The sequence below is a fragment of the Podarcis pityusensis genome (assembly GCF_964106645.2).
Source record: "Podarcis pityusensis genome assembly, chromosome: 1".
Taxonomy (NCBI): domain Eukaryota; kingdom Metazoa; phylum Chordata; class Lepidosauria; order Squamata; family Lacertidae; genus Podarcis; species Podarcis pityusensis.
Window position 1 is genome coordinate 107480297 of NC_138028.1, and position 24891 is coordinate 107505187.

Sequence of the window (24891 nt, forward strand, 5' to 3'; positions counted from 1 at the left end):
CTCAAGAAAGTATACATTTAAAGCAACATAATAAACAGGAAACTAAAATATTATCGTAAAGATTTCAAAACAAAAGGTCATCTACATAATGCACATTTAGTGCAGCAAAGTTAGCAACAATAAAACTTCAGGGATGGGGGAGAAAAATAAACTGGTAACAGCAAATACAGCAAAATTTCTAGTGGCTGCCATTAAAATAAGGGCCACAGTGATGCTACCAAATTTCATTTATACAATTTCCTATTTATTTTGGCTATTTTGTCTGCTTAGCAAAAACATTTTAAGATCACACCTATAGCAATGTACACAATCAAAGTAACACACCTCCAGGACTTTCGCCCTTCAGCCACTGGAGAGTTGGCAGTAAAGAGAAACTCTTTGCCCACATGGTTCAAAGTAAAATGTTTTATTGCCTTGAGTCACAAGACAATTATTCACACTACATACATGAATGCAGAGATGCTCGCGCATCATAAGCTATACACTAATAACAAATCTGGTCTTAGGAGGTTGTAGTCAAAATCATGGACGTAGCCAGGTTTTATGTTGGGGGGGCACAGAACCGAGTTATTTGTGGTGCGATTGGTTAGTTATTTATTTCTATTTGTTTACTTGATTTAGGGCAGGGGTTGGCAAGGTTTACCTCGCCTGGGCCGGTTCACTCCAGCGGAGAGCCGTCCGTGGGCTGGATCACACATGAGATTTCTGGCGTCTGCGCAGACGCTATTTCTGGCGCCACGGAAGCGAGTCCCCACGCTGCACTGCGCCGGTTTAGCGAAGCATGCAGAGACTCGCCATGCAGGCAGCTCAGTTTGGAGGCAGCTCATGGGCCAGTTAAACGACCCTCGTGGACCATTTGTGGCCCATGGGCCTTAGGTTGCCGATCCCTGATTTAGGGGGTGCAGCTGCACCCCCCTGGCTAGGCCCATGATCAGAATGGTAAGAGAGACTCAAACTGAAGACTTTTCTTCCCCAATGTTTATTTGGGGGGGGGGGGAATAAATTCACACAAGACTGGTGTTTTTTATGGTTATCTTTTGTAGGTTATCTTGAAAATCTATATTAATAAAATTATGTTTTGTGGTTTTTGTTTTTTTTAAAACTGGATGCTGGTGGCTATTTATCTGTCTACACACATTCACATTTCTCTGAGAAAGTGTGGGAATGAGTCATGCCAGAAGCCTGTGGCCTTGAACTGGCCCACCACAGCTGGCATTCCAACTCTGAACAGAAATCAGGAGGGAGGGAAGGGCAACTTGGAGAGACAAACCTAAGCACAAATAATACAATACTTCCATTACACTGACACTTAAGCTGCCTTGATACGTTTGTGCTTCTCTCTTTTTTCCTTTGTGAGGGGAGATGCATGACGCACACGCGCCTTTACGTCTCTCAGAGCTTGCGCGCTACCAACTGGCTGTGGACTTAGAGCCCTTCGAGGCCAAACTCAGAGCAACCCCAGCCCCTTTTTCTCTTGGTTTTTTTTCTTCCAGCCGCTAGGCTAGAAGCTGGCAAAAGTTTTTCTAGCTCTCTCTCCCCTTCCCCGCCCCTTTCCACCGCTGGCAGCAACGCCCCTCTTATTCGCACTGCCTCCTCCCCATAAAGGAGGAGCCGTCGACGGAGTGAGCAGAACGCAGTTCGTAGTCCGTAGCATCGCCCGCTTGCTTCGCAGTGCGCGTTTTGCTTAGCCATCATGACCAAGCCTGAAATGCCCGCGCCGGCCTCCCCGTTGAAAGTGGGGCGCTCCCCTGCAGGTAAGCAGGCAGGTCCTCGGAGGCAGGGCGGGAAGCTTAGCTGCGAGCTGGCGGGGACCTGTCTGTGGCTGGAGAGCCGTATAACAACCACGCTTACTCAGGAGGGGGCTAGTGAATGCATTCGGGTTTGCAGGGATAGGTAAGCAGGGCTAGGACTGGTGCGCTTCAGCACAAAATCCCGCCCTCTTTGGAGATGTTTGTTCCCTCAACAACAACAACCGTAGTTTTCTTGAACCAATAGCTAGGAATGAGGCAGGGTGTTATTGGCTCCTAATCTTTTGTGTGTCGCCTAACTGGAATTTATTCCCCCAAAAAATAAATGTCGGAGAAGAAAAGATGAGAGCCTCGAGGTTGTAAACAGTGGCGCAATAACGCCCCTTCTCTCCGCCCACCTTGGTGGGCGTGTGCTTCTCTCGCTGCCCTGGAAGTGTAGTTGTTATGTCAGCCTGTGGTAAAAGCTTTCTTCCCCGCCTCCCCAGATGCGTACGAGGGCCGAACTGCGCACGAGGCTAAGTGGGTCGTTAGAAACTACGGCAGGTCCCCTCCCCTCTGCGCTGAATGGGAGGCGGCGCGCAATGCGCCTAGGCGGAGGCGAGTTTCATGGAAAGCTCGGCCTCCAGAGCGCGATCTCTGCGAAAAAAAGAGGCGGCTCTCCCACTGAGTGTCATTTAAAGAGCGCTTAAACGAGCAAGCCTTAACAGTGGACCGTGCACGCGTGGTGTTCTCTCAGTGTAGGCAGTTCTGCATTTCTAGAGCTTCTCCCGTTTGGAAGCTCGGTTGTAACAGCTCGTTTACCCCTCAAAGAGTTGCTTCAAACTTCAGACGTCTTCTCTAACTCACGTAGAAACCTTCAGGCTTCAGAGTTATTGGCCTGTTGTTTGTAGTTAACAAACTTGTACTGCAGTTATTCCCAGGGCTTTTAAGGGGAACTTGCCGGAACTCAGTTCCGGCACCTCTCAAGTAGGTTCTGGGAGCTCTCAGGTGGGTGCCATTGGTATTCATGGTGAATTCTGGCACCTCTTTTTCCAGAAAAATAGCACTGGTTATTCCTGGTTAGTACTGTAGTTGACACAGCAGTGACTCCTGAAATTTGTTGCTTCCCTGTAACAGTGATTAGTTACAGTGGTACCTCGGGTTACATACGCTTCAGGTTACATATGCTTCAGGTTACACACTCCGCTAACCCAGAAATAGTGCTTCAGGTTAAGAACTTTGCTTCAGGATAAGAACAGAAATCGGGCTCCGGCGGCGCGGCAGCAGCAGGAGGCCCCATTAGCTAAAGTGGTGCTTCAGGTTAAGAACAGTTTCAGGTTAAGAATGGACCTCCGGAACGAATTAAGTACGTAACCTGAGGTACCACTGTAATGGTATCGCGACTTGTTGATGAGGTGTTTGAAAATCAAGGTGGTTAACAAAAACATCCTAGATAAAAATATGAAAGCGAGGCTGCCCAGTCATCACTTTGCCCTGTGTGTAAAAACCAGTGTTTCCTCTAGCTAAGAATCAAAGCACTAAGCAGTTCAAAAGTCTTAAGTGTTTTTACTTTTCTTGGTTCCCACCAATTAGTGGTGAGCCAGGTTGCTCCCTGGAGCAAGACAGTTTGAGCATATTACACCAATCTTGGTTTGACTGCACTGGCTACCAATTAGTTTCCAGGCCCAATTCAAAGTGCTGGTTTTGACCTATAAAGTCTTAAATGGCTCAGGTCTGCAATACCTGAAGGACCACCTCTTTCCATATGAATCTACCAGGACCCTGAGATCATCTTCTGAGGCCCTCCTCGAGAGGTCTGGAGGGTGGCAACACAAGAACGGGCCTTCTCTGCAGCGGCTCCCCGTCTGTGGAATGCTCTCTCCAGGGAAGTTTGCCTGGTGCCTTCATTATACACCTTTAGGCGACAGGCAAAAATGTTCCTTTTTAACCAAACCTTTGGTTGATTTGATTGACATCCTATGCGCTTTTAGAATGTGGGGGTTTGGGGGGGGTTAGTGGGTTGTTGTTTTTATTTTGATTATGTGGTTTGTGGTTTTATATTTTGATTTTATTCTGTGAACCATCCTGAGACCTCAGGGTATAGGGCAGTATATCAGTTCAAGAAATAATAAATTAATAATAAATTAATAATAATAATAATAATAGGGCTGTGATTGAAAACAAGAGCATGAGATTGTGGTGGTGAAGAAGACTGGATTAGGTGCAAGGCAATCTCAAAAAGAGACAATTGCACATACAGTACTTTTGTAACCGAAGAAAATCTTTAATATAAAATATTTTAGTAAAATAAAACTCCCGCTCAGAGAATGAAGATTGAGCCAGTAGATAAATTTCATCCTGACCTATCTTGCAGGGTTGTTATGACGACGAAAATAAGCATTAGTTTCCTAGCTGCACCAGGAATCGATCAAAGCTTGTAAAAATTGCAGCGTTTTTTTCTAATCAATCCAAGTCTTCCATATCTGAATGTCTAATGAAAACTGCATTTCACCTCTTTTAACCACTCTTGTGCCTGAAGCCCATATCCAGGACTATTTTGTTTCTTTGTTTCTTTGTTTATTGTTAATTCAGTTTCTTTCCCAATCTTTCTTCTGAAGCAGCCCAGGTACTATTTACTTAATAAATTTATACCCTGCCTCGCCACAGAAATGTTTGAAGTGACTCACACAAATAAAATATGTAATGAAATAGGTTCCATTTAAAACTAAAACTGAAAAGTGCAGATAAGACACCTTAAAAAAAAGGCAAATGAAAAGGACTTTATTTGGTTCCCAAAAAACACAAGTCTAGGCAGCAGAGCTACAAGGTTACAAATATGCCTTCATGTGAGGGCATTTAACCAAAGTTAAATTTAAGTCTCTGCTTAATCTGGCAGTTTTTAGATGTAATGCCTTGTATGACATGGGAAAACAGTAATTTATTTCTACAATTATATCAGAAATATCTTTAAGTTCTTTTAAAGATGAGTTTGTTTGACATTGCTCAACATTGAAATTATTGTTGCCAGGTCATCTTCAGCTTTAATTACTGCTAATTGGTTTTATAATTGACAGGCACGTTAACAGAGCATAATTATTACTTGGGAGAATGCAGACAGTCAAATGCATCATACCAGCACAAGAAGTACCTCTTTATTCTGAACTATTGGTGATAGATAAATGCAAAAATTATTTGTTGTGGGGTATGCTCAGATCATGGCTACTTGGAAGCCAAATCTATACAAAAGGTTTTGTTAGAACCCCGAAGACTCCAGGTCACTACTACTTTTTATATGATTTATCTAACCTATGGTTGCAAAGAAACTTTTTGAGACTGAAGGCAAAAACACTAAAAGATAAATCTTCTCTCTCCATATTTTGCAATGTTAGCCAAACCCTTTCAAGGATAGATTTAACTTTTCCATGCTTGATGGCAAGGACTGTTAAGTTTTCTAAATAAGTGCAACATGCCCATTCTTAAGATGTATGGGAGCCGCACTACAAATGTGTGGGACAGCAGTGACTCTGGTATTGACCCATACCTCAGCTGTGTGGGATACAAACAAAAAGAAACACCTTTCTGTTTGTGCATGGGTGTAAAAGTGGCTTAATATCATAGCTGTGAATGGCATGTAAATATCTCAGCTTGCACCAACCTGGCAGCAGTACAAACAAATTCATGAATGTTCTGTTCATAGAATCAAAGTGATCCTGTTAACAGTGTAGCTTAAGACCCACTGTACACCTGGGCAATAGTTCAATGATAAGAAGAGCACATGGTTTGCACATGTAGGTTAGATGGTTCACTCCGTAACATAGGCAGATTGGGCTGGGAAAGATCTTGGACAGTCAGTGATGGACTATACCAAGCTAGGTGGACCAGTGGTCTAACCTGGTACAAGGCTACTTCCTGTGTCCCTGAGGAATGCAAGTGCTCTGGAGTAAGTGCCTTGTGAATTAAAATCTGTATCTTGCCCGCCATTCTAAATATGTATTTGGCAACGTATGTCTTGCATAATGTGAAACAGACCAATTGCTTTGGGGTTATCTGCCAGTCACACATGTTATCACTGCTTTCCTCTACAGTCAAAGCTGGAGGTATGAGAGTTGCCAAGAAGCTGGAGAATGCACCTGTTGAAAAAAGTACCAAAATCCCAGCGAGAGACAAGACTAGGTATGTGTGCTGTAGTGACTTGTCACGGTGTTAATGAGAATGACTAGGGAGTGAATAAGTTCAGGTTTGTGGGAAAGAGGATGTCCATTTATTTATTTATTATCTATTTTTAAAAATGAATGAATATACAACTATATCATAAAAATATCAGATATATCAACTTGAATTATAAATAGTGTTACTGGCAACAATACTGTCGAAGCAAGCAATGAAGGTAAAGCAAAGAAAACCTGATAAAAAATAAAATATATTCAGTGCTGAAAAATCATGCACAGGAAGTTTTACACACACACCCCCCCCCAAATTTAACAGTGTAAATCATGTTCAACTTTTATTCTTGAGAGGACTTTGTGTCTGCACAGCCAATAGAGGCTTACATCAGAGTAGGGCAATCCTAACCCTGGCCAGGAAGCAGTGAAGCATGGCAGAATTGTGTATCTGTATCTGAAGTCCTGCTCTTCATGGTGACTGGGGCAGAAGGGGATAGCAAGAACCCTGCTCTGTGTTACAATAGTTTGGAGCTGCAATAGCAATGAGGTCTGATACTATTAAGTGATGACGGTGGGAGCAGCTTAGAATCTAATGGATATCAGGCCAGTTCAGACCCTCCATGCTCCCCAAACACCCCGTTTGGGGGCATCTTCTAGGCTCATACCAGTGGGAATCCAACTGGTAAACTTGTGTACACATGCCATTTTGACGGACAGGAAGCTCTGTTCCAGAGGAGTGACACTGGCATTATTCCACAGACGGAGGTTGTCGGAGCTGTTTTAGGCCTAGTGGAGGGAGACTTTGGCCACATCCCATCTCCTCTCTCCTCTGCACAGTAAATAAGGAGTTTGGATTGCAGCCTTAGCATCAGGATGAAGCCTGTTGCCTAAAATTCCAGAACCAATACAAAATAGTCTCTTGGTTTGTTCTGCATTTTCCTCTTTCAAATAATATCACAATAAATAACTAGCCCTGCAGACTTTTGTGACAAAGGTGGGATAGCTTAGTGAAGGCTTATATGATACATGAGGCAAAATTCATACAGTTTTGTTTTCATCTAAAATGAGGTACATAGAAAGTTGGAAGTAGGTGCTTGTAAAATTCTTTGGCAGCCTTGAGAAGTTGCCAGTAATTCAATTGTGTGGAAAATCGTCTTTTTACTTTCGTCTGGGGCAAAAGTTTATTATTTATAGTAAAACCACACATGCACAAAAAAGCCCCATTGTGGTCTTCCTTTCACCTTGCAAACACTATTCCTGGAACTGAGCTGATAACGTTCACTTCCTCTGCACATAAAGCCTATAAAACAACCTGCTGCCACTAGGAAGTGGCTATTAAATGGGGGGGGGGCTCTTTTAAGATGTGCTTGCTGAAATCTGTCAGGGGCTCAATTGTAGCTTAATCTTCTGGCTTCACAGCACAAAAGGAGCCTGTTTACACCATTTGTTATCCTGGGACAACAACCCCAGCCATTCCACTGGACTGTTGGAAAGAGAGAGAGAGATGGTTCCGCAGAGCCTCTCCCATTAACTTTGCAGAAAGACCAGCAACTTCAAGCTCCTTCCTCCTCTTGCAACCTTTGATTTCCAGCTTGTCCGTAGAATAATTCCCTAACAGTGAGACAGTGCCTGTGTTTTCTTCCCCCCCCCCCTTCCTTACTCTGTTACTTTTCCTTTTGTGTCATGTCTTTTAAATTGAGGGCCTAAGGGCAGAACTGTCTCATCACTGGCATTTGTGGGTTGAAAAGCAGGAAAAAAATGCTTTAAATAAATAGCATCCCAGAAATCATTCAGCCCTAATACAATCACATGTACGAGAGATCAGCTGCACCTTGTACTTGTCTGTTCCATCTCTACATAAGTAAGAACCGGCTAATATTACATATAAATTATGTAGAATACTTGGAAGTAAGAACAATGCACATGTGATTTTTGGTTCTTACACACTTGCAGTAGAAGTATAGATTTGGTTGCGTCCTGCCTGTGGTGAAAAACTGTATTTGTATCTTGACTTTACTCATCTCAGAGCTTGATCAGTCCTCTGATTTAGACCTTGATTGTATCCAAAGGAGCGCTGAATATGTTACCTATCTTTTCCCCATGCCCTTCTGGCACTATTTGATCCAAGTCAATACACTGTGATCTATGCAAGATTAGCAATGACTTGACTGAGGGTCAAATTTAGCAGCAGGTTAGCTCTTGTGTGCTTGGTTTTTGTTTGCAATGTAGTAGCTGTTACGGGGTGGGGGTCTGGATTGAGACCAGGAAGAAGGGATTTAAATTATTTCCCTTACCATCAGTCTCATTCTGGATTGTGGACATTGCAGCTGCTATTTAGTAAACAGGATAGGTAAAGGGAAAGGTACCCCTGCCCGTACGGGCCAGTCTTGACAGACTCTAGGGTTTTGCGCTCATCTCACTCTAGAGGCCGGGAGCCAGCGCTGTCCGCAGACACTTCCGGGTCACGTGGCCAGCGTGACAAGCTGCATCTGGCGAGCCAGCGCAGCACACGGAAACGCCGTTTACCTTCCCGCTAGTAAGCGGTCCCTATTTATCTACTTGCACTTTGACGTGCTTTCGAACTGCTAGGTTGGCAGGCGCTGGGACCGAGCGACGGGAGCGCACCCCGCCGCGGGGATTCGAACCGCCAACCATGCGATCGACAAGTCCTAGGCGCTGAGGTTTTACAGCGCCACCCGCGTCCCTAGTAAACAGGATACAAGCCCACAAAGACCAGTCGTGAGCTTAATGCAACATCTAGGTTGTCACTAAATTAATATAAGCAAAGCAAAGTGCTCTGCAGGTTAGGATTGGGTGGGGGAGAATTTAACAAACAGTATGAAGGGTTCTGGGAAGATTAAAGCCCTGGTTAACTTTCTTTTCCTTACTCCACAGCTCTCTCAATGTCATAAAAATGCAAAGCATGAGTATTCTGCTTTCAGATGCACTGGATAAAGTAAGTACACATGAAAAGGATATATTGCAAAGTTGCCTTCAAGATTTCTCATTATTAATTATACCTCAAAGATTATTTTAAAAAAAGAAACCTTCAAAAAAAGGTAGCAGTCTTCATCTGTTGTCGCAAAATCAACCATGAGCCTCGAGACCCTTTAAAGCATGACAGATTTTTTGTGGACTTGAGCCCACTTCACCAGATGCATGAAGTGTTGTCCTTAATTGGCAGATATATAAAATACATGGGTATAGAGGAAGCAGTGGGACCAAATGGCCATGAAAGGGAAGGTATACTCTCTTACAATTTTTTGTAAAGCTTAAATGTATACGTGGTAGGTACAGTGATTATTTGCAAAAGCAGTAATATGCACTAGCCAGGAATTCGTACTCGTGAATTACTGCTACTGTGAATGGACACTGTAGTTGTGTGCTTGTAACCAAACCATGGTATTGCTAAGCCAAACCATGGGTGAATGTGAACAGGCAAGTATGCGGTACTTGAAGCAAAAATTTCAGCAACATTTTTCTTTCCTCAGTCTTGCTGCTGAACTTTCCAGAGCTAAGCTATGGTTTGGCTTAGCATTGTATCCAGCCCTGGGTTCATGGTTTGTCCAGGGAAGACAAACTAGGAGTCTGGGTTTGAACATAGCACTATTCCAGGCTATGGATAGGCTTTGGGGAGTGTGTCAGCAGCAGAGCTAAAGGAGAAGCAGAGTGGCCATGACTCTTTTTGTGAGTACCTGTATGCTTGTTCACACTTAGATATGGTTTGATGTATCATCATGTGCAAACTGGGCCAATTGTATTTTGGGCCTAATTGTTCACAATTTTTTTGAGTTTATGCACATTCACACACAATTCCAACTGAGGATAACTCTTCATGTATCTGATGAAGTCTACTCTAGTCCCATTAAAGCTTATGCCACAATAAATACGTTGGGTTTTAAAACATCACAAAACTGCTTGTTAGATCTTGAATGGGTGCTGAATGGGGGGAGGGGGAGAATCAAGGATTGCCCCTTCTACCCATGGCTTCCTTTGTCTGAAACACAGCAAAATGTGGTCTTATCAGATGGAGAGAACTTGCTGAGAAGACAGGACTGGTAATAATTTTGGCACCGCTCAATCTGTGCTCTGCACTTGGACCCACTGCATGATGTTTGCTTCCTAATAATGAACAAACTGAACTAATCTTTTTTGTGTGTGTGGCCATTTGAAGCCTTAGTACATTGCAAGAAGGATTAATTTGTATATAATTTTATTAAGTTTACTGTTTTACAATTTAAAATACTCATTTTATGTCCTTAAGATATCACTGGGACGCGGGTGGCATTGTGGGTTAAACCACAGAGCCTAGAACTTGCCGATCAGAAGGTCGGCAGTTCGAATCCCTGGACGGGGTGATCTCCCGTTGCTCGGTCCCTGCTTCTGCCAAGCTAGCAGTTCAAAGGCACAAAGTGCAAATAGATAAATAGGTACTGCTCTGGCGGGAAGGTAAATGGCGTTTCCGTGTGCTGCTCTGGTTCACCAGAAGCGGCTTAGTCATGCTGGCCACATGACCTGGAAGCTGTATGCCGGCTCCCTCGGTCAGTAAAACAAGATGAGCGCCGCAACCCCAGAGTCAGTCACGACTGGACCTAATGGTCAGGGGTCCCTTTACCTTTTTAAGATATCAGTGACTTCCCTCCTTCTCTTTCCATGGTTCATTTTACATATCATAAATCCCTGCATATTTTACAAAAACTATACAATTCAGTATTCCATTATTGCATCCATCAAAACTTGTTTACACTGTTGAATTTATCTTTATGCTGCCAGCGTTTTCAGCTGCACACAATTATTTCCCATATATTCATTCAATAAACATTTTCCAATCTTCTTTAAATATATGTTCTTGTTCTCTTATTCTATATGTTAAGTCTGCAAGTTGAGCTTATTTTGTCAACTTAAGTTGTCATTCTTCTTCAGTTGGGATCTCACTCATTTTCCATTTTGGGACTAACAAAACACGGGCCGCAGTAGTAGCATACATAAATAGAAGGGTTAATTTGGGTTTGGGGTTTTGCTTCAAACAGCAAATACTTTTTTTCATCAAGCTAAGTTCCTTGTGTCTTTTTGACAATTTCTTTTTGACATTTTTTTACAAATGAGAGAGAAAGTTCAGAACAGCTTGAAGGCTGGTATTTTGGCAGTACAGTGGTGCCTCGCAAGACGAAATTAATCCGTTCCGCGAGAGTCTTCGTCTAGCGGTTTTTTCGTCTTGCGAAGCAACCCTATTAGCGGCTTAACGGATTAGCGCTATTAGCGGTTTAGCGGCTATTAAAGGCTTAAAGGCTTAGCGGATTAGCTGCTAAAAGGCTATTAAAGGCTATTAAAGGCTTAGCAGATTAGATAAAGGGGGCGAAAAGCGGGAAAAAAAATCTCAAGACTTGCAAGACATTTTCGTCTTGCGAAGCAAGCCCATAGGGAAATTCGTCCTGCGAAGCAACTCAAAAACAGAAAACCCTTTCGTCTAGCGGGTTTTCCGTCTTGCGAGGCATTCGTTTTGCGGGGCACCACTGTAAGTCTTTTTGCTATGGGGTTGGTTAATGGCACATGCTCTAGTGATCAGTGTACCACATAAATCTATCATTTGCATATGTTTCAGGAAGGATGTGCTGGTTTTAAAGCATCCTTTCAGAAGAAGGAAGAGAGTTTGTAGTGCATCTCTCTTTCTGCTGTGTAGTCTTGTCTTTCTTTCTTTCTTTCTTTCTTTCTTTCCTTCCTTCCTTGTAGGTGACTTTTAAAATCGTTGTTTTCCCACCTGCAGTTTGAAGTGGCACAGCTTGCTCTACTGCCTTACTCCGCTCACCAGACTTGAAATGACTAGAACATTTCTAGACAAACAGTCTTGCAGTTCAACAAATGCTGCACAGTTGCTACATATTATTTGCACAGGATCTAGTCACCTTCACTTAGAAATCACATCTGGTCATATCACACTTTTCTAAGTGCTCAGAGAGCAATAGCTTTGCTCAGGGCTTTTCTATTTTCAGCCGGAACTACCCTAACGCTTGTGCTTAGCCAGAAAATAAAGGACTTTTAAGGAAGCTGAACCTTGACTAGTCTGTCGCAAGTCAAAAGCAAGGTGGGGGGAACCTGTGCCAGTGTTATTATGGTGGGTTTGCTAGGCACACACAACAAACAAGTGTCTCTCCTTAGGAGTGTGATAGCAGGAGCTAACGCCACTTGTTTTTGGTTCCGGAGTTGGATGCCACTTAGCTGACAGTGTAGCCAGAGCATAGTAAAAGAATTAGAAAACATTAAAGGTGCTTTTAGATGTGGTGAACATTGTGTTAGTTTTCCTGATTATAATGCTAGTGGCTCTGTCCCAATTTCCAATGTTCCTTTCACACTGCAGTACTTATTGCAGGGGCACCATCTCATGGGGGCCAAGCTATTGCCCCCCAATAATTGGGGGGGCAGGTCCCTCCAATGTTCCAAGAGATCAGGAGGTGGAGGAGGCTGAGTGCAGAGCCGAGCATAGCATAGCACAACTTCTGTGGCTGGCTCCTCCTCCTGCCGTGGAAAGCGGCCCCAGCTCCATCGCATTGTTGTGCATGTGGTGTCATACACGTGTGTCGTGATGCTGCAGCCCCCCCCCCCATCTGTAGCACAATTTGGCGTCTCTGACTTACTGTCTTATAGAAATGTGGCTTTTTGACTGATATAATGGTGCATCACACTGAATTTCATTCACAGCAGAGGGCATGGTGTGACCCAACAATGAATGTCATTGGACATCATGATACTCCCCCACACTTTCTGCACATGCGTGCTTCTGTTCCCCCATTATTCCCTCATGAGAAAATGGCAGGGAAGAACTGCATACTGGTATACCGCCTCAAATTTTGTCACTTCAAACAGATTTTTTCCTGGAATCAGATTAATGCATTATATAGATTTCAGGAAGTCAGGTGGGGAAACAGAATAAACTGCCGTGTGAATGCATCCTTGGGCTAGCAGCCATCTCCCAGGCTTCCTTTCCTATTGTTGACCTTGGCTAGGTCCTAGGTCTAGGATGGGAGGTAGTGTTTATGTGCCTTTGTATCAGGCACTGAAAGGGGAAAACCAGGAGAGAGGGGGGAGGGTAGGCAAAGACCATCCCATGTCCCCCTCATCATCTGCTGCTTCCATACCATATGTTATTTAAAGGAACTAAATGTTCTTCATGTGTGGGAAGTTTCTTTGTTTGTTTAGTGTGTGTTTTTTGTTCGGTATCAAAATTCTGTTTTGCAATCTGTTAGCTTCATAATTCTTCCCACCATCACCACCCGTGTTTTCTCTTAATGGGTCTTTATTTCTTTTATCATTTTGATGTTTAAATTGCAAGGTTTCTGCTGAAATGGTTGTGTTTTATTAATGTTGTAAGACGTAAAAAAAAAGCAAAAAAAAGCGGGGGTGTTTGTGCAGAACTAATAAGCCACTTCTGCCCGGTTGAATTTTAATGCTGATGGTTTGTAGTCAGGTATTCTTTCGTTCATATTCTTAACTTTTCCCTTTTCTTCAATCTTACAGCTCAGGCATAAATTTCCAGCAAGAGCCTCACAACATCAAAAGCCGCAGCCCACTCTGGAGAAGATTATACTGCCCAAAAGACTGTGCATTATTCAACAGCCTCGGAAATGTTAAAGATGTAGAGTAAAATATTCATATATTTGACAGACTTGCTCTTAACATAACAGCACTTAGCTAAGGAAGCAGTAAATGGACCAAATGGCTCCAGCAATATCTACTTTGTATTTCTCTTGCAATAAAAACTGTGTATGTTCAGTTTTTCATCCCACCCATGTCTTGAAATTTTGTTTGACTTTTCTTTTCTTTTTTGCATAGCTTCTGATTGGCCACAATAACCTTGTTTTAACATTCCCAAACCATCTTCTCACAGCAGATACTGCTTTGAACACACAAGCAGTTTTTCTTTAGCCATAACATTGACAAGGTAGTCATGTTATTGCCACTTTATCCTTTCACTCCTGGGAATGTGGACACATTGGAAAAAAGTAGGATTGCTAAGTCTTCCTAACTTCTGTAGGTCAATTGACTAGAATTTCTGATGAAGCAGATCTTTGCTGGTACAATACATTAATGAGCACCCAGATAAAGTGGGTCATTTTTACCCATAAAAAATGATGCTAGGGTTCAGTCCTGTTTTGAAAAACCACCCTACCTGCCTTTGAAAGCACATCTTAATACCAGATTTGTGAGGACAGCCTGTGGTTGAATAGCAGTGAAGAAGCACTGGCTCATTAATATAGGGTTAAGTCAATTTTGTATTTCTTTTTTCTTCTGGTGTGTGTTTAAATTTTTCTTGAGTTGAAGATGTAATGCTGCATTTTTATTTTTTGGGGGGCGGGGGTTGCTATTGCATTAGCCAACTGGAATGCAGTTTGCTGTCAGTGATGGATAAATACTTATCCATCTGGGATGACGCTGTGTTTTTTGTTTTCTAGTATTTCAGCAGTGTTAGAAAATAGAAGAGAGACCATTAAGAATTCTGTTCTGTTCAACGTTAAGTGCTTGCAAGGTAACTCTTGTTTCCTATCCTGTTAAAGCCAATGACTTGTTTTTTACAGACTTTAGGAGCTGAATTTATTCCCAGTAACAGCTACATAGTGCCTTGTATGGGAGCTGTCTTGTGAGGAACAATTAATTGACATAACCATTGCAGAACCTCCAAGCTATAGAAACATCTACAGGATGAAGAGTTTGGTGTGAATCTTGGGGTTCTGTGTGACACATCCATCACTGTCACTTGTCTGTAAATTTAATACTCACATGCAATAAAGAACATTTACTTATCTACTTAACTCTTTAGTTTCTAGACTTGGTTTGTTGTGCTGCTTTGAGTGCTACATGCTACTTAATTTACTAGCAGCCTGCAGCCGACCTGATCTGTGCAAGTTGATAAAAGCGCTCTTCTGTCTTTAACAAACCTGAAACAGAGGTGACAAAACAAATAGATACATTTAGGCTTAAGAAAAGGCTGGTTTTTCCTTTTTCTATATCATTGCACTTGTGCAAATATTTATTCCTTTGGGTGGTATTACATCTATTCTATTCTCAATGGGTAGCAATTTTCCTATGCGAAACACGTGTGTTTTTTATTCAAGGGGCCAATTTCTCACAATATGACTGGCATGTCATGACTTAACTACTCTAATGTGTGGCTGAATTGGCCCTCTGTTTTTAAACTGTTGCATAAGCATGTCTGGACCATTATGTTTTCCTGATCCTGACACAACTGGTGATTCTTAAACAAGGGAAGTATATTATGGGAAAAGCAGGAGCCCTATGCAACTTACTACAAGGGGCCTGGTTTGTCATGTATTGTGTCCTTCCATGTACATGACAATGGTAAATTTGGTTTAAAACTTAAATTACCAAAGCTGAATGGCATCCTTCAAGAGTTACTCATAAAATTACTGATCTTCAAACAACTGTGTGACTTGCCCCTAAAATTAGCCTGCAGCCTGCATACCATAGGCTTGGAAAGTGGCAACATAATGGTATTTTTTAAAAAGGGGGAATAAAGTATCCTGAAATTTACAGTCCAGTTAGCTTAAAATGCTATTTTTAAATACGGAATTAGCAGCCATATGAAATAACAAGCCTTGCTGGGGATGTAATGATTTCTACAAGGAAAGATCGTCTCCCCAATCTTCTGGAGTTCTAGGGGAACGTCAACAGGTGTGACTTTAAATACTTAGGCTTCTGAAAAGCTTTCAGCAAAAGTCCCTCACGAAAGAATTGAACTTAACACTTGCTGGATAAGAAGACGGATCCTGGTACAGATTGCTGTCTGGTGAAATAAGAAGCAAAAAATGAGCAGTTACAGTAGAAGTAAATAAGAAGTCTGTTCCTCCAAGCAGATTGCAAAGAATTCTAGAAGGTTCTCCAAACTGGATGACTGAGCAACAAAATGATGTTTGCTGTAATGAGTCAGTGGGAAGAATTGGGGTGGGGAGTCTAACTTCATAAATATGCCAATGGTGTCTGAACTGACAGTTACTAACAAACAAAGATATATTGGTGCTGTTGGGGATGGGTAGTACAAGGAAGACGGAAGCATGAATTAGCTATGAAAACTCCAGACTGAGGGTGTTTACTTGCTGATTATCAGGGCCAATAGAGACAAGGCCAGTAGACTCATGGGCACCTTCCCTTGTCTCAAAAGAATCTGGTAGGAGGCCAGGGAGCTCAGAAATCATGCCCATTGGCAGGCCAGGGAATTGACCCTTTTAAGAATTGTGCAAGTCAAAAAGGGGATGGAATATAGGAGCAGTGGACTGGAGACAGATGCTGACAAAACCTCAGTCCATCTCTAGCTTCTGTAGAAGCAAGCTGCTTAACTGCTTTGCCCCATGGGCTTCTCTGCGAGAGCATAGTAGGACACAGGAATATATTGGAAACTGGGCTGTAAGTGGTGTTACATGATAATTATCGCTCCAGCTTCAGAATTCTCCCAGCAACTGCAGTTTTCAAAGTATTCAAAGGCAGCCCCATGCATTGCAGTAATCTAACCACAGATTAATCAGACTATTGAAGCCAAGTTAGAGGTGTGTCTCGCCTACTAACAAAAGCTAGTAAAATGTAAAGTGTAGTTGAAGCCACTTGCTCCTCTAGAACTCCTTCAGGTTTGTAGGAACCCTGTCCAGAAGATGAGATGCCCTGTGCAGAACTGGTTGAACATCTAATACTAAACATGCTATACAAAAGCTGTTGTTGTTATTTTCAATTATTACTTTCCCTTCACCCTAAGGGTCCAGTACAACATTTGGACTAACCACATTTATAGTCCTAACTGTCTTACTTGGTAATTAGTCAATCAGTAGAATATTACCCATCTTTAAAGTTTAAGAAAAGCCCTTATACACTTGTGAAATAGATCATATTTCACATTCTGAAATGTGGCTTCTCTATGGCTTGTTGCCAGTTTAATTAAAAACCGTCTAATTAGTAAGTACTGAAGGAAGAGAGGCTGCACTCCACTGAATAACTGAACAGTATCTGCATATGAAAGGACAGTGGTATTTACTCACCATATCTAAATATCTAGCCAAACGCTTTTCCCACAGCACTTCATAATTGCCACATAGATATCATACGTTCAGCATATAAATATGTGATGATAATGAGTGACATCTGGACTCAAGATCTTTTGGAATGCATCCCAAGTCTTTGAAAGTGAATATATCAAAATATACTTCAGTTTAGTTTATCTTTTCTTTTTTCTTCTTTTTTAGCAGGGCACCATTAAATTCAAGGGTATCCCAGTTCATTCATTTAAAGCTCGTTTCAGTTTTAAAACATCTGACCTTTACCAAGCCTTTCTTTCTAACCAGCCAAGAAAGAAAGCACCATTATTTGAGGAACAGACTGATCAGATTAGTTATCTTTGCAGTGGTGGGTTTTTTGGTTCTTCAGAATTATTAAGTACAGTATAGGCTATTGTGGTGGCTATTTTCTTTTATTGCCACCAGAGGGTAGTATATATCTACAATACATACACAGTCTCAGACAGCTAAAATTGCCTACTGGAGATGCTCCCTCCTTTATGCATTCTTTATAATTTGTTGTCAACCCACAAATGAAACAGCTGTTGCTGCACTCCCAGGTTAGTGTTATAGCAGCAAATAGGAATTGGCAGTGTTTAGGGCAGGCCCTTCCCCACCCCCACCACTTCCCTGCCCTTGCTGAACTACATCAGCTTAAATGCAAGCACCCTAATTTAACTTACTTGACTTCACAGTTTGTACAGGTACAGTGAAATACACAGAATAATTCCTACAATGTCTGCAATAGTTTAAAATGTGATGCTTATCTTAATTAGGCTGCATACTGAAATGAAAAAAATGGTTTAAGTATAGCCATTAATTATCAAAGCTTAATTAAATATGATCAGCCGTCATTGTGATCTGATATATTATTTGTTTGCTTGTTTTGTTTTTAAATCTATACCACCCTTCTAACACCTATACACCACTCAGGACATTAAAAATATAGGGAGGAACAAATAATAGAACAATAAAAGCAGTGCTTTTTCTTCTAGGGGGACACAGGGGGACACATACCCCTAAACATTTTGTGACGCTTTGTACTTTTGTCCATTTACTGTATTTATTTTTCCCGATTTGAACTATAAAATGATGATTTTCTTGAGTCAAAATGAAAGTACCCCTAAACATTTTTTTAGAGAAAAAAAAAGCACTGAATAAAAGTATGTAAAATATACAACACAAAAAACCCATTTAAAAACAATGGCAGCAATTACAGGTAAAAATGCCCTTTAGAAGGGGGCACCTGTTATTGACAAGGTATGCCGTTTCCTGGTTACTCAGGATACACAGCTTTGGAATCTCTCGCTATATCGGACTATTCAGGTTGTAATTCTGATGAGTGGGAATGCTTCAGCACATTAACTTGTATTTTAAAAACACAAGTTTCATTTGAAAATGTGTGCACCCTTCATAAAGGATGCAGCATGTGCATGTTATATGAAGTATATGTGCCCAAACACAATATGCACAGCCCAGAACAAAATATGTTCTGAAAAGTGATTTCATCCAGGTCCGAGCTGGATTTGTTCCTATTGATCCAACAGGGTTCAAATCTGGGGGAGCTGCCAGAGTGGATGGAAGTGCTAATAATTGAAAGAAGCAAAATGCAGACGTATGAAATGAGGATTGGGCCGAGGGATCAGAAGCTAGGGGTAGGAGAGCAAGAAAAGAAGGTGATGTTGTTTCATTTATGAATTAGTTCCTATGATCCTGTTGGCATCAATACAAACAATTTCATCTCTTAATATAGATTCTGACATGGATAAAAAATATCCATTTAGAAGACTTGTTCACTCAAGGCTCAATTCTGACATTATGCTGAAGGGACCTCCTGATAAGATAAGAAGGCCTTCTCTTGCAGAGCACAGTGATGTAAGGGATGAAGTGATCCTGAGTATGTGAGAACATAATTGACCTTGATGCATAATTGACTTCTGTTGCTCTGGGAATATTGGCAGCTGATTACAACCGGGACCACTCAGCTTCATAAAGAAGTTGGTTTAAGCCCTTTGGCACTGGTATCCGAAGGGAGATATTAGGTGGACCTCTCCCTGTGATGGGCTAACCAGATGCATGGTAAGCAGAGCTCAACTTTACTACTTGGGAGGGAAAACTCATCCTAAGGAGGTGGGAAGGATCTGAGAAGGCCGTGTATTGGCCAGTCCTCTGTCTCCACTGTAGTGATGGTAGAGAAATAATAGAAGATCCTGGAGATTGTGTCGGCTCCAGTAAGTGTTTGATTTTGGTAGCAGAAGCTCTGACACATCCCCTGATAGGGGTGAAACTAGGTTTTATTTCACCCAGGATTAAAGACCCAGTTTAGCACACACACCCCATACACATTTGCACACAGATACATACAGGCTGGCAGCCTTAATGGCGCCTCTCTGAAGGCTTCACTGGGTGGGGGGGGGGAGGCCGTTAGGGACCCCCCTCCATAGCTATGGCTCTTTCTGATAGTACTGGCACATGTTAAATTTGCACACAAGTTGCATTGCTGGTATTTTTAAACAAATGTTCGTTGCCCTGGGCCTAATGGTCAAAGCAGATAAGGAACTGAATAAGTAATAAATGCATTGGCTTTATGGGGCAGGTGCCTGTAAAACAAGCACCTTAACCTCTTGATTGATTGCATGTGCAGAGCTGCTTAAATGCATGCAAAAGAGATTATTTACATAGTCAGTTCCTAGGTCAGGACAGCTGTTTCCTCTGTTTTGCAAAGTGGTGGTGAAATTCTCAGGGTTTTATATGCTCTGCAGGATTAATAATTCCAGTTCAGTGGTTTTAAAGGCTTCACGGGTGAATTGGGGAGAATACTGTATTGATCTCGGTGCAATATGCATACAGTAACACACATGATCACATTAGAAGGCCAGTGTCAGCAACTCAGAGGGTCACCCTTTCCTTAATTAATAAACCCACCCCTAGCTTTGGCTCAATAGAACAATAAACAGCAGCTAGAGATAACGGAGCCTTTTCTAGAGAGAGATAGGCAAGGGACTGTTGATTACATAGATCAATATGGATATCATATGCAAGCAGAAACACTAGCATGCCTGGAATGAAAAGCTGTGGGGGAGCTTGATGTGATTTGTAAGAACATTTCAACAATGGATTGGCAGTGTAAATGTGATTAAGGAGATGCTGCAGTTCCTGCATAAAGAAGACAGCTCTCAGTTCAGGGCTTGTGTGCTAAACTGGAATACAAGGAATCTGGGATTGTTGGAACCTTCATAAGGCTGGCGCTAGTTCTGAAGGCTTTCTTAGCATGGTGTCCTCCTTTGGTGGTCTCCTTCCTATGTTGGTGCTCCCCTCTATGACTTAACGTGGCAACAGGTGGTGGTGAAGAGGGGAGCAGTAGCAGTGTTCTGATGAGTTTTACCTCTGACCCACTGCAGTGCTCAATTCAGATAGGACTGAGACACGTGAGTGGGTGGTTACTCTATCCACTCGAGAGGAAGGCATTCTGTTCTCGGTGGGGTTACACTCAACATGAAGGAGCAGGTATGCATCTTTGATGTATTCCTGGATTCAACACAAGGGTTCCTCAGTGACATGGAATGCATTCTACCATCTTTATTGGGTTGCAGCCCAGCTGCAACTCTATTTTGGCTGGGATAGTCAAGCTTTTGTCGTCTATGCTCTGGTAACCTCTGGGTTAGACTACTGTAATGTGTTATATATGGGGCTGTGTTTGGAAACTCCATCTAGTGCAGAATACAGTGCCTAGATTATTAGCTGAAAAAAGAAGGTGTGAACACAGAACGCCGATTTTGGCCCAACTATACAGGCTACCGTTTTGTTTCTGGCCCCAATTCAAAGCCCTTTTTGACATTTAAAACGTTATACCTCTATGTGAAAAGGACTGCCATAAGAACTTGCCCAGACCCCAAGATCATAATCTGAGGATTTTCTCTGTGTGTGTCACCTCTGAGGGAGGTCTGGAAGGTGTCAACAAGAGAACAGACCTTCCCTGTAGTAGCCTCTTTGTGTAATAATCTCCTTAGGGAGCCCCGCCTAGCACCAATCTTGCCATTGGCACCAAAAATGTCTTTGCTTTCCCAGATAACTTGGGCAAAACCCGTTACATTATATTGCACTGTTAAATCTGCTTTTAATAACGTTTATGTGGTTTTTATTGTATTTTTTACATTGGCTGTAATTCGCTTCAGGACTTTTTTCCATGGAAAGATTGATTGAATGACCGAACCATTTAAATTTTTCATAGTGCACTATACCAACGCTGTATCAGGAGCACTCCAGGGCACTGTAGGAAATTTAAACGATGCTCTAAGCCGCCACAGTACACACAGGGGTACTGGAAAAGGGGCGTCTGGGGCAGATATCAGCAGCCCCAGCCTCTGCCCAAGGATGTCAGGTGTTGATGCTAGATCTGGTATATGCTGCTCTGAGGTACCTCAGTTTGCACTGTGACCATGTTACTCTGTGCTTGTATGGTTCATAATAGGCATAGGCAAACTCAGCCCTCCAGATGTTTTGGGACTGCAACTCCCATCATCCCTGACCACTGGTCCTGTTAGCTAGGGATGATGGGAGTTGTAGTCCCAAAACATCTGGAGGGCCGAGCTTGCCTATGCCTGGTTCATATCATAGGCTGGTGCAGACAGGCAGAATGGAAACACAGACTAGTGCAAGCTACAAAGGACAAAGGTGATCTTGACACACATATTTAGCCCTTCAGTATCACCATATGGAAGATAGCAAAAGTGCCTTATATTCAAATGCAGATTCCCTCCCTCAACACACATGTGCATGCAAGCGTGTGCACACACACACACACACACACACACACACACACTCTTCAGATGACATTCTCTAAGAAAATCCAAATAATTAATAAGAGAGCAATCAAGAATGCATAGCATATTTTCCCTTCCATACTGTGTGTGGCCAGGTTCAATCTTGTCTATATGCTGCTTCTGCTTTTTTTTAAAGTGACATTGAAAAAACGTGTCTTTGTGGAATCCCATGAGCTTCCTGACAATAATTAGTTTCACAGTAACCACCCAGCAGCATCAGAACTGATTGACAAATAAATTAACTCTGACAGCCAGCAGCCTGAAATAATCAAAAGCAGATAGCAATTTTCCTCAAGCAGCAGGCCACAAAAACAGAAAAAACCCTCATAAATCACGTACAGGAAAATATTCTTATCCTACTCTAAATCAAGAATCCAGCTCTTCAAATATGTCCAATTTTGTCCCATCTAGTGAGTGTGTTGTCCCTAGTAAAGTACAATCGTGCACTTTTGTTCTACGTTGCTCGAGTTAAATCAATCTGCCTTACTGCTTTTCTGTGGGATTCACTATTTACAGTTTTACCAAACAATATTCTGATTTCTTTTTTATTGACAGAGTTAGGTGATGCACATACAAAGTAGAAGAGCCTTGTGACCATGCATGAGTTGCTTCTCCCTCTTTTACTTGTGCAATAATTATTCATCTACTTTAGGAATGATAGGACCTCAGAAGAAATGAACGGATATCTTAACATTTTCCAAGCCATCATAACTAAGGTGACCAGCTGCAATGAGCCAGGTCTACCATACCCATAATGTATCTGTAAATAGTGAATATCAATGTTTTCTCAACCCAGCATAGTAAGCAGCAGACTCTCTCCTATGCACTTGGTATGGAAGGTGTTTACTGCATTCCATCTGCCCACCCTAGATCAGGGTTGGGAAACCTACTGTAGCCCTCCAGATATTTCTGGACTACAACTCCCATCATTCCTGATATCGACCATACTGGTTGGTGCTGATGGGAGATGGCCTCTAGCAACAGGAGGAGGGTCACAGTCCCTGCCCCCCGCAACAGTCTAATGAAGTAAAAGGGTAAGTGCTGCCTTGAATTGTGTCGTATGAGAATTTTGGAAAATATTGAAATAGCCAACGTTATGAACTTTTGTTTCTGTGTCTTATTGTGTCAGGGTCTTTGATACCATACTATTTCCCAAGCGTAAGCAATTACAGGCTACTATTTTCCTAGTTCAGAAACTGCCTTCTGTGTCAATGGCTATGATCAGATGCATCACTTGAAATATCCCATAAACTGGAGAATATATAGACTGATATTCTGTCCTACCTGGTTAAAAAAAGAAAAGAAAGATAATGGTGTGATATTTTGAGTGAGTATTAATGTGATTCCTATCCAGACTAGTAGACTATTGGCCCATTAAGCATGCATTTGAATAATCTTTGGTGCCTATGACTATTAGCTGTCACAATCTCTCATAGCAATTAGTACATCAGGTTAATGTTTGGACAAAGATGAAAAACTGCTTCCCCTTTTTAAAAGTGGTTGGCCGTAAATTACTTTGATGTGTTTTTGAAAGGATGAATTGTGATTCCCTATTTATTCTCCTCTCACCTTTATGGATTTGCTGTATGTCTGAGCCTGGCTTCTGAAATGGTTGCCTTTCACATGCTCTGAAACTACACACCTTGGGTAATTATTAAGTAGCAGAGTCCAGTTTTGGCACAGTTAATCCTTGCCTTATCAGATCAGAGGTGCAATGCTACCCAACCGGAGCACGTCAAAGTTAATGGCAGAGGGATAAGGTTTTCAGGGTAAGGGAGATATGTCTGCAGTGTCTACTTATAATTGTGCATATACTTATAGTTTTTTTGTTTTATTGTGAACTGATTGCACACCAGCAAAGAAGCTGTTCTCTCTCAAATGCAAGCATTTAAATTCATTGAGTTGGGGGCAGGGGAAAAGAAAAGATAACAAATACCAAGAGAAGGAAGGAAAGTGATGGAGGGATCCAAGGATAGTCCTTAGACTTAAATTGTTTCAGGAAGTACTCGTGCAACTGTCTGAAGATTTCATCAAAGGATTCCAGATAAATTAGCCATTCCCCCCCAGCAGACCATCGCACAATCTCTGACTATGAGTACAAGAATATTATTGTGCTGCTCTTGTAATGCAGGCTGTGTTTGGGGTTTGCAGTTTCAGGCTCCAAAGTCTTCTTATCATCAAGAGAGCTCTGTGAAGCCATCAGTGCTCATAATTCTAGCTGGCAAGGGTTTGAAAGTCCGCCACTTCACAAAACGGTCAGCTTTGTTTATTGCAGCTCCTCCTCACTTTAGCACCACAGTTCTGCAAAAACTTGAAAGTACTGAAAATCTTTCTCATGCTCTGCTGTTAAATATTTCTCTGCTAGGTAGAATTTTGCAACTGTGCCAGAGGCCAGAATCTTCCTAGTGCCAGAGGAAGAAGGAAAGAGAGAGGGGCTAGAGGTCTCAGTAGTATGAGTGCAAGTACCGGGAATCCGTATTGCTCATTCGTCTGACTTTGGAAATATCAGCAGGTGCTGCTATGCATAAATTTAAAAAAGCAGCTAAGAACAACCAGACTGATTCACATAGTAGTGCAGTGTGATTTAAACTGTGTCTAAAAATATTAAAAGCAGAAGGAACCCTTGGAACACCACAATTTGTTGGACTCTAGCACCCAGGATGGCCAGCGTTCAAGATTGGTGGGAACAGGAATCCAGCAGTGTCTTGAGATCCACCGGTTCCCTTCTCCTAATGAAAAGGAGCAGTGCCCTAATGTTGAACAGCAAGCATATGACCTGCTACCTACAGCCAGACAGTTGCAGAAATGAGAGTGAGCAAGAAGCTGGATTTAATCTGTGATAAAGGGTAAAGGGACCCCTGACCATTAGGTCCAGTCGTGGACAACTCGGGGGTTGCAGTGCTCATCTCGCTTTATTGGCCCAGGGAGCCAGCATACAGCTTCCGGGTCAAGTGGGCAGCATGACTAAGCTGCTTCTGGCGAACCAGAGCAGCGCACGGAAACACCGTTTACCTTCCCGCCGGAGCGGTACCTATTTATCTACTTGCACTTTGATGTGCTTTTGAACTGCTAGGTTGGCAGGAGCTGGGACTGAGCAATGGGAGCTCACCCCGTCATGGGGATTTGA

At 42.2% G+C, this 24891-nt stretch overlaps 1 protein-coding gene across 1 annotated transcript; it reads left to right on the top strand.

The window, feature by feature from the left end:
* The first annotated feature begins 1420 nt into the window (after positions 1-1420).
* On the top strand, positions 1421-14694 carry DAPL1 (death associated protein like 1). Its single transcript, XM_081009630.1, has 4 exons — positions 1421-1754; positions 5813-5900; positions 8786-8846; positions 13403-14694. The coding sequence occupies exons 1-4, from the start codon at positions 1694-1696 to the stop codon at positions 13514-13516; spliced, it is 324 nt and encodes a 107-aa protein (XP_080865756.1). The 5' UTR covers positions 1421-1693; the 3' UTR covers positions 13517-14694.
* Positions 14695-24891: the final 10197 nt, after the last annotated feature.

Coding starts and splice junctions, on each gene's coding strand:
- DAPL1 (XM_081009630.1), top strand. CDS start 1,694: ATGACCAAGCCTGAAATGCCCGCGCCGGCCTCCCCGTTGAAAGTGGGG. Junction 5,901..8,785: donor CCAGCGAGAGACAAGACTAG/GTATGTGTGCTG, acceptor CTTACTCCACAG/CTCTCTCAATGTCATAAAAA. Junction 8,847..13,402: donor TTTCAGATGCACTGGATAAA/GTAAGTACACAT, acceptor TCAATCTTACAG/CTCAGGCATAAATTTCCAGC.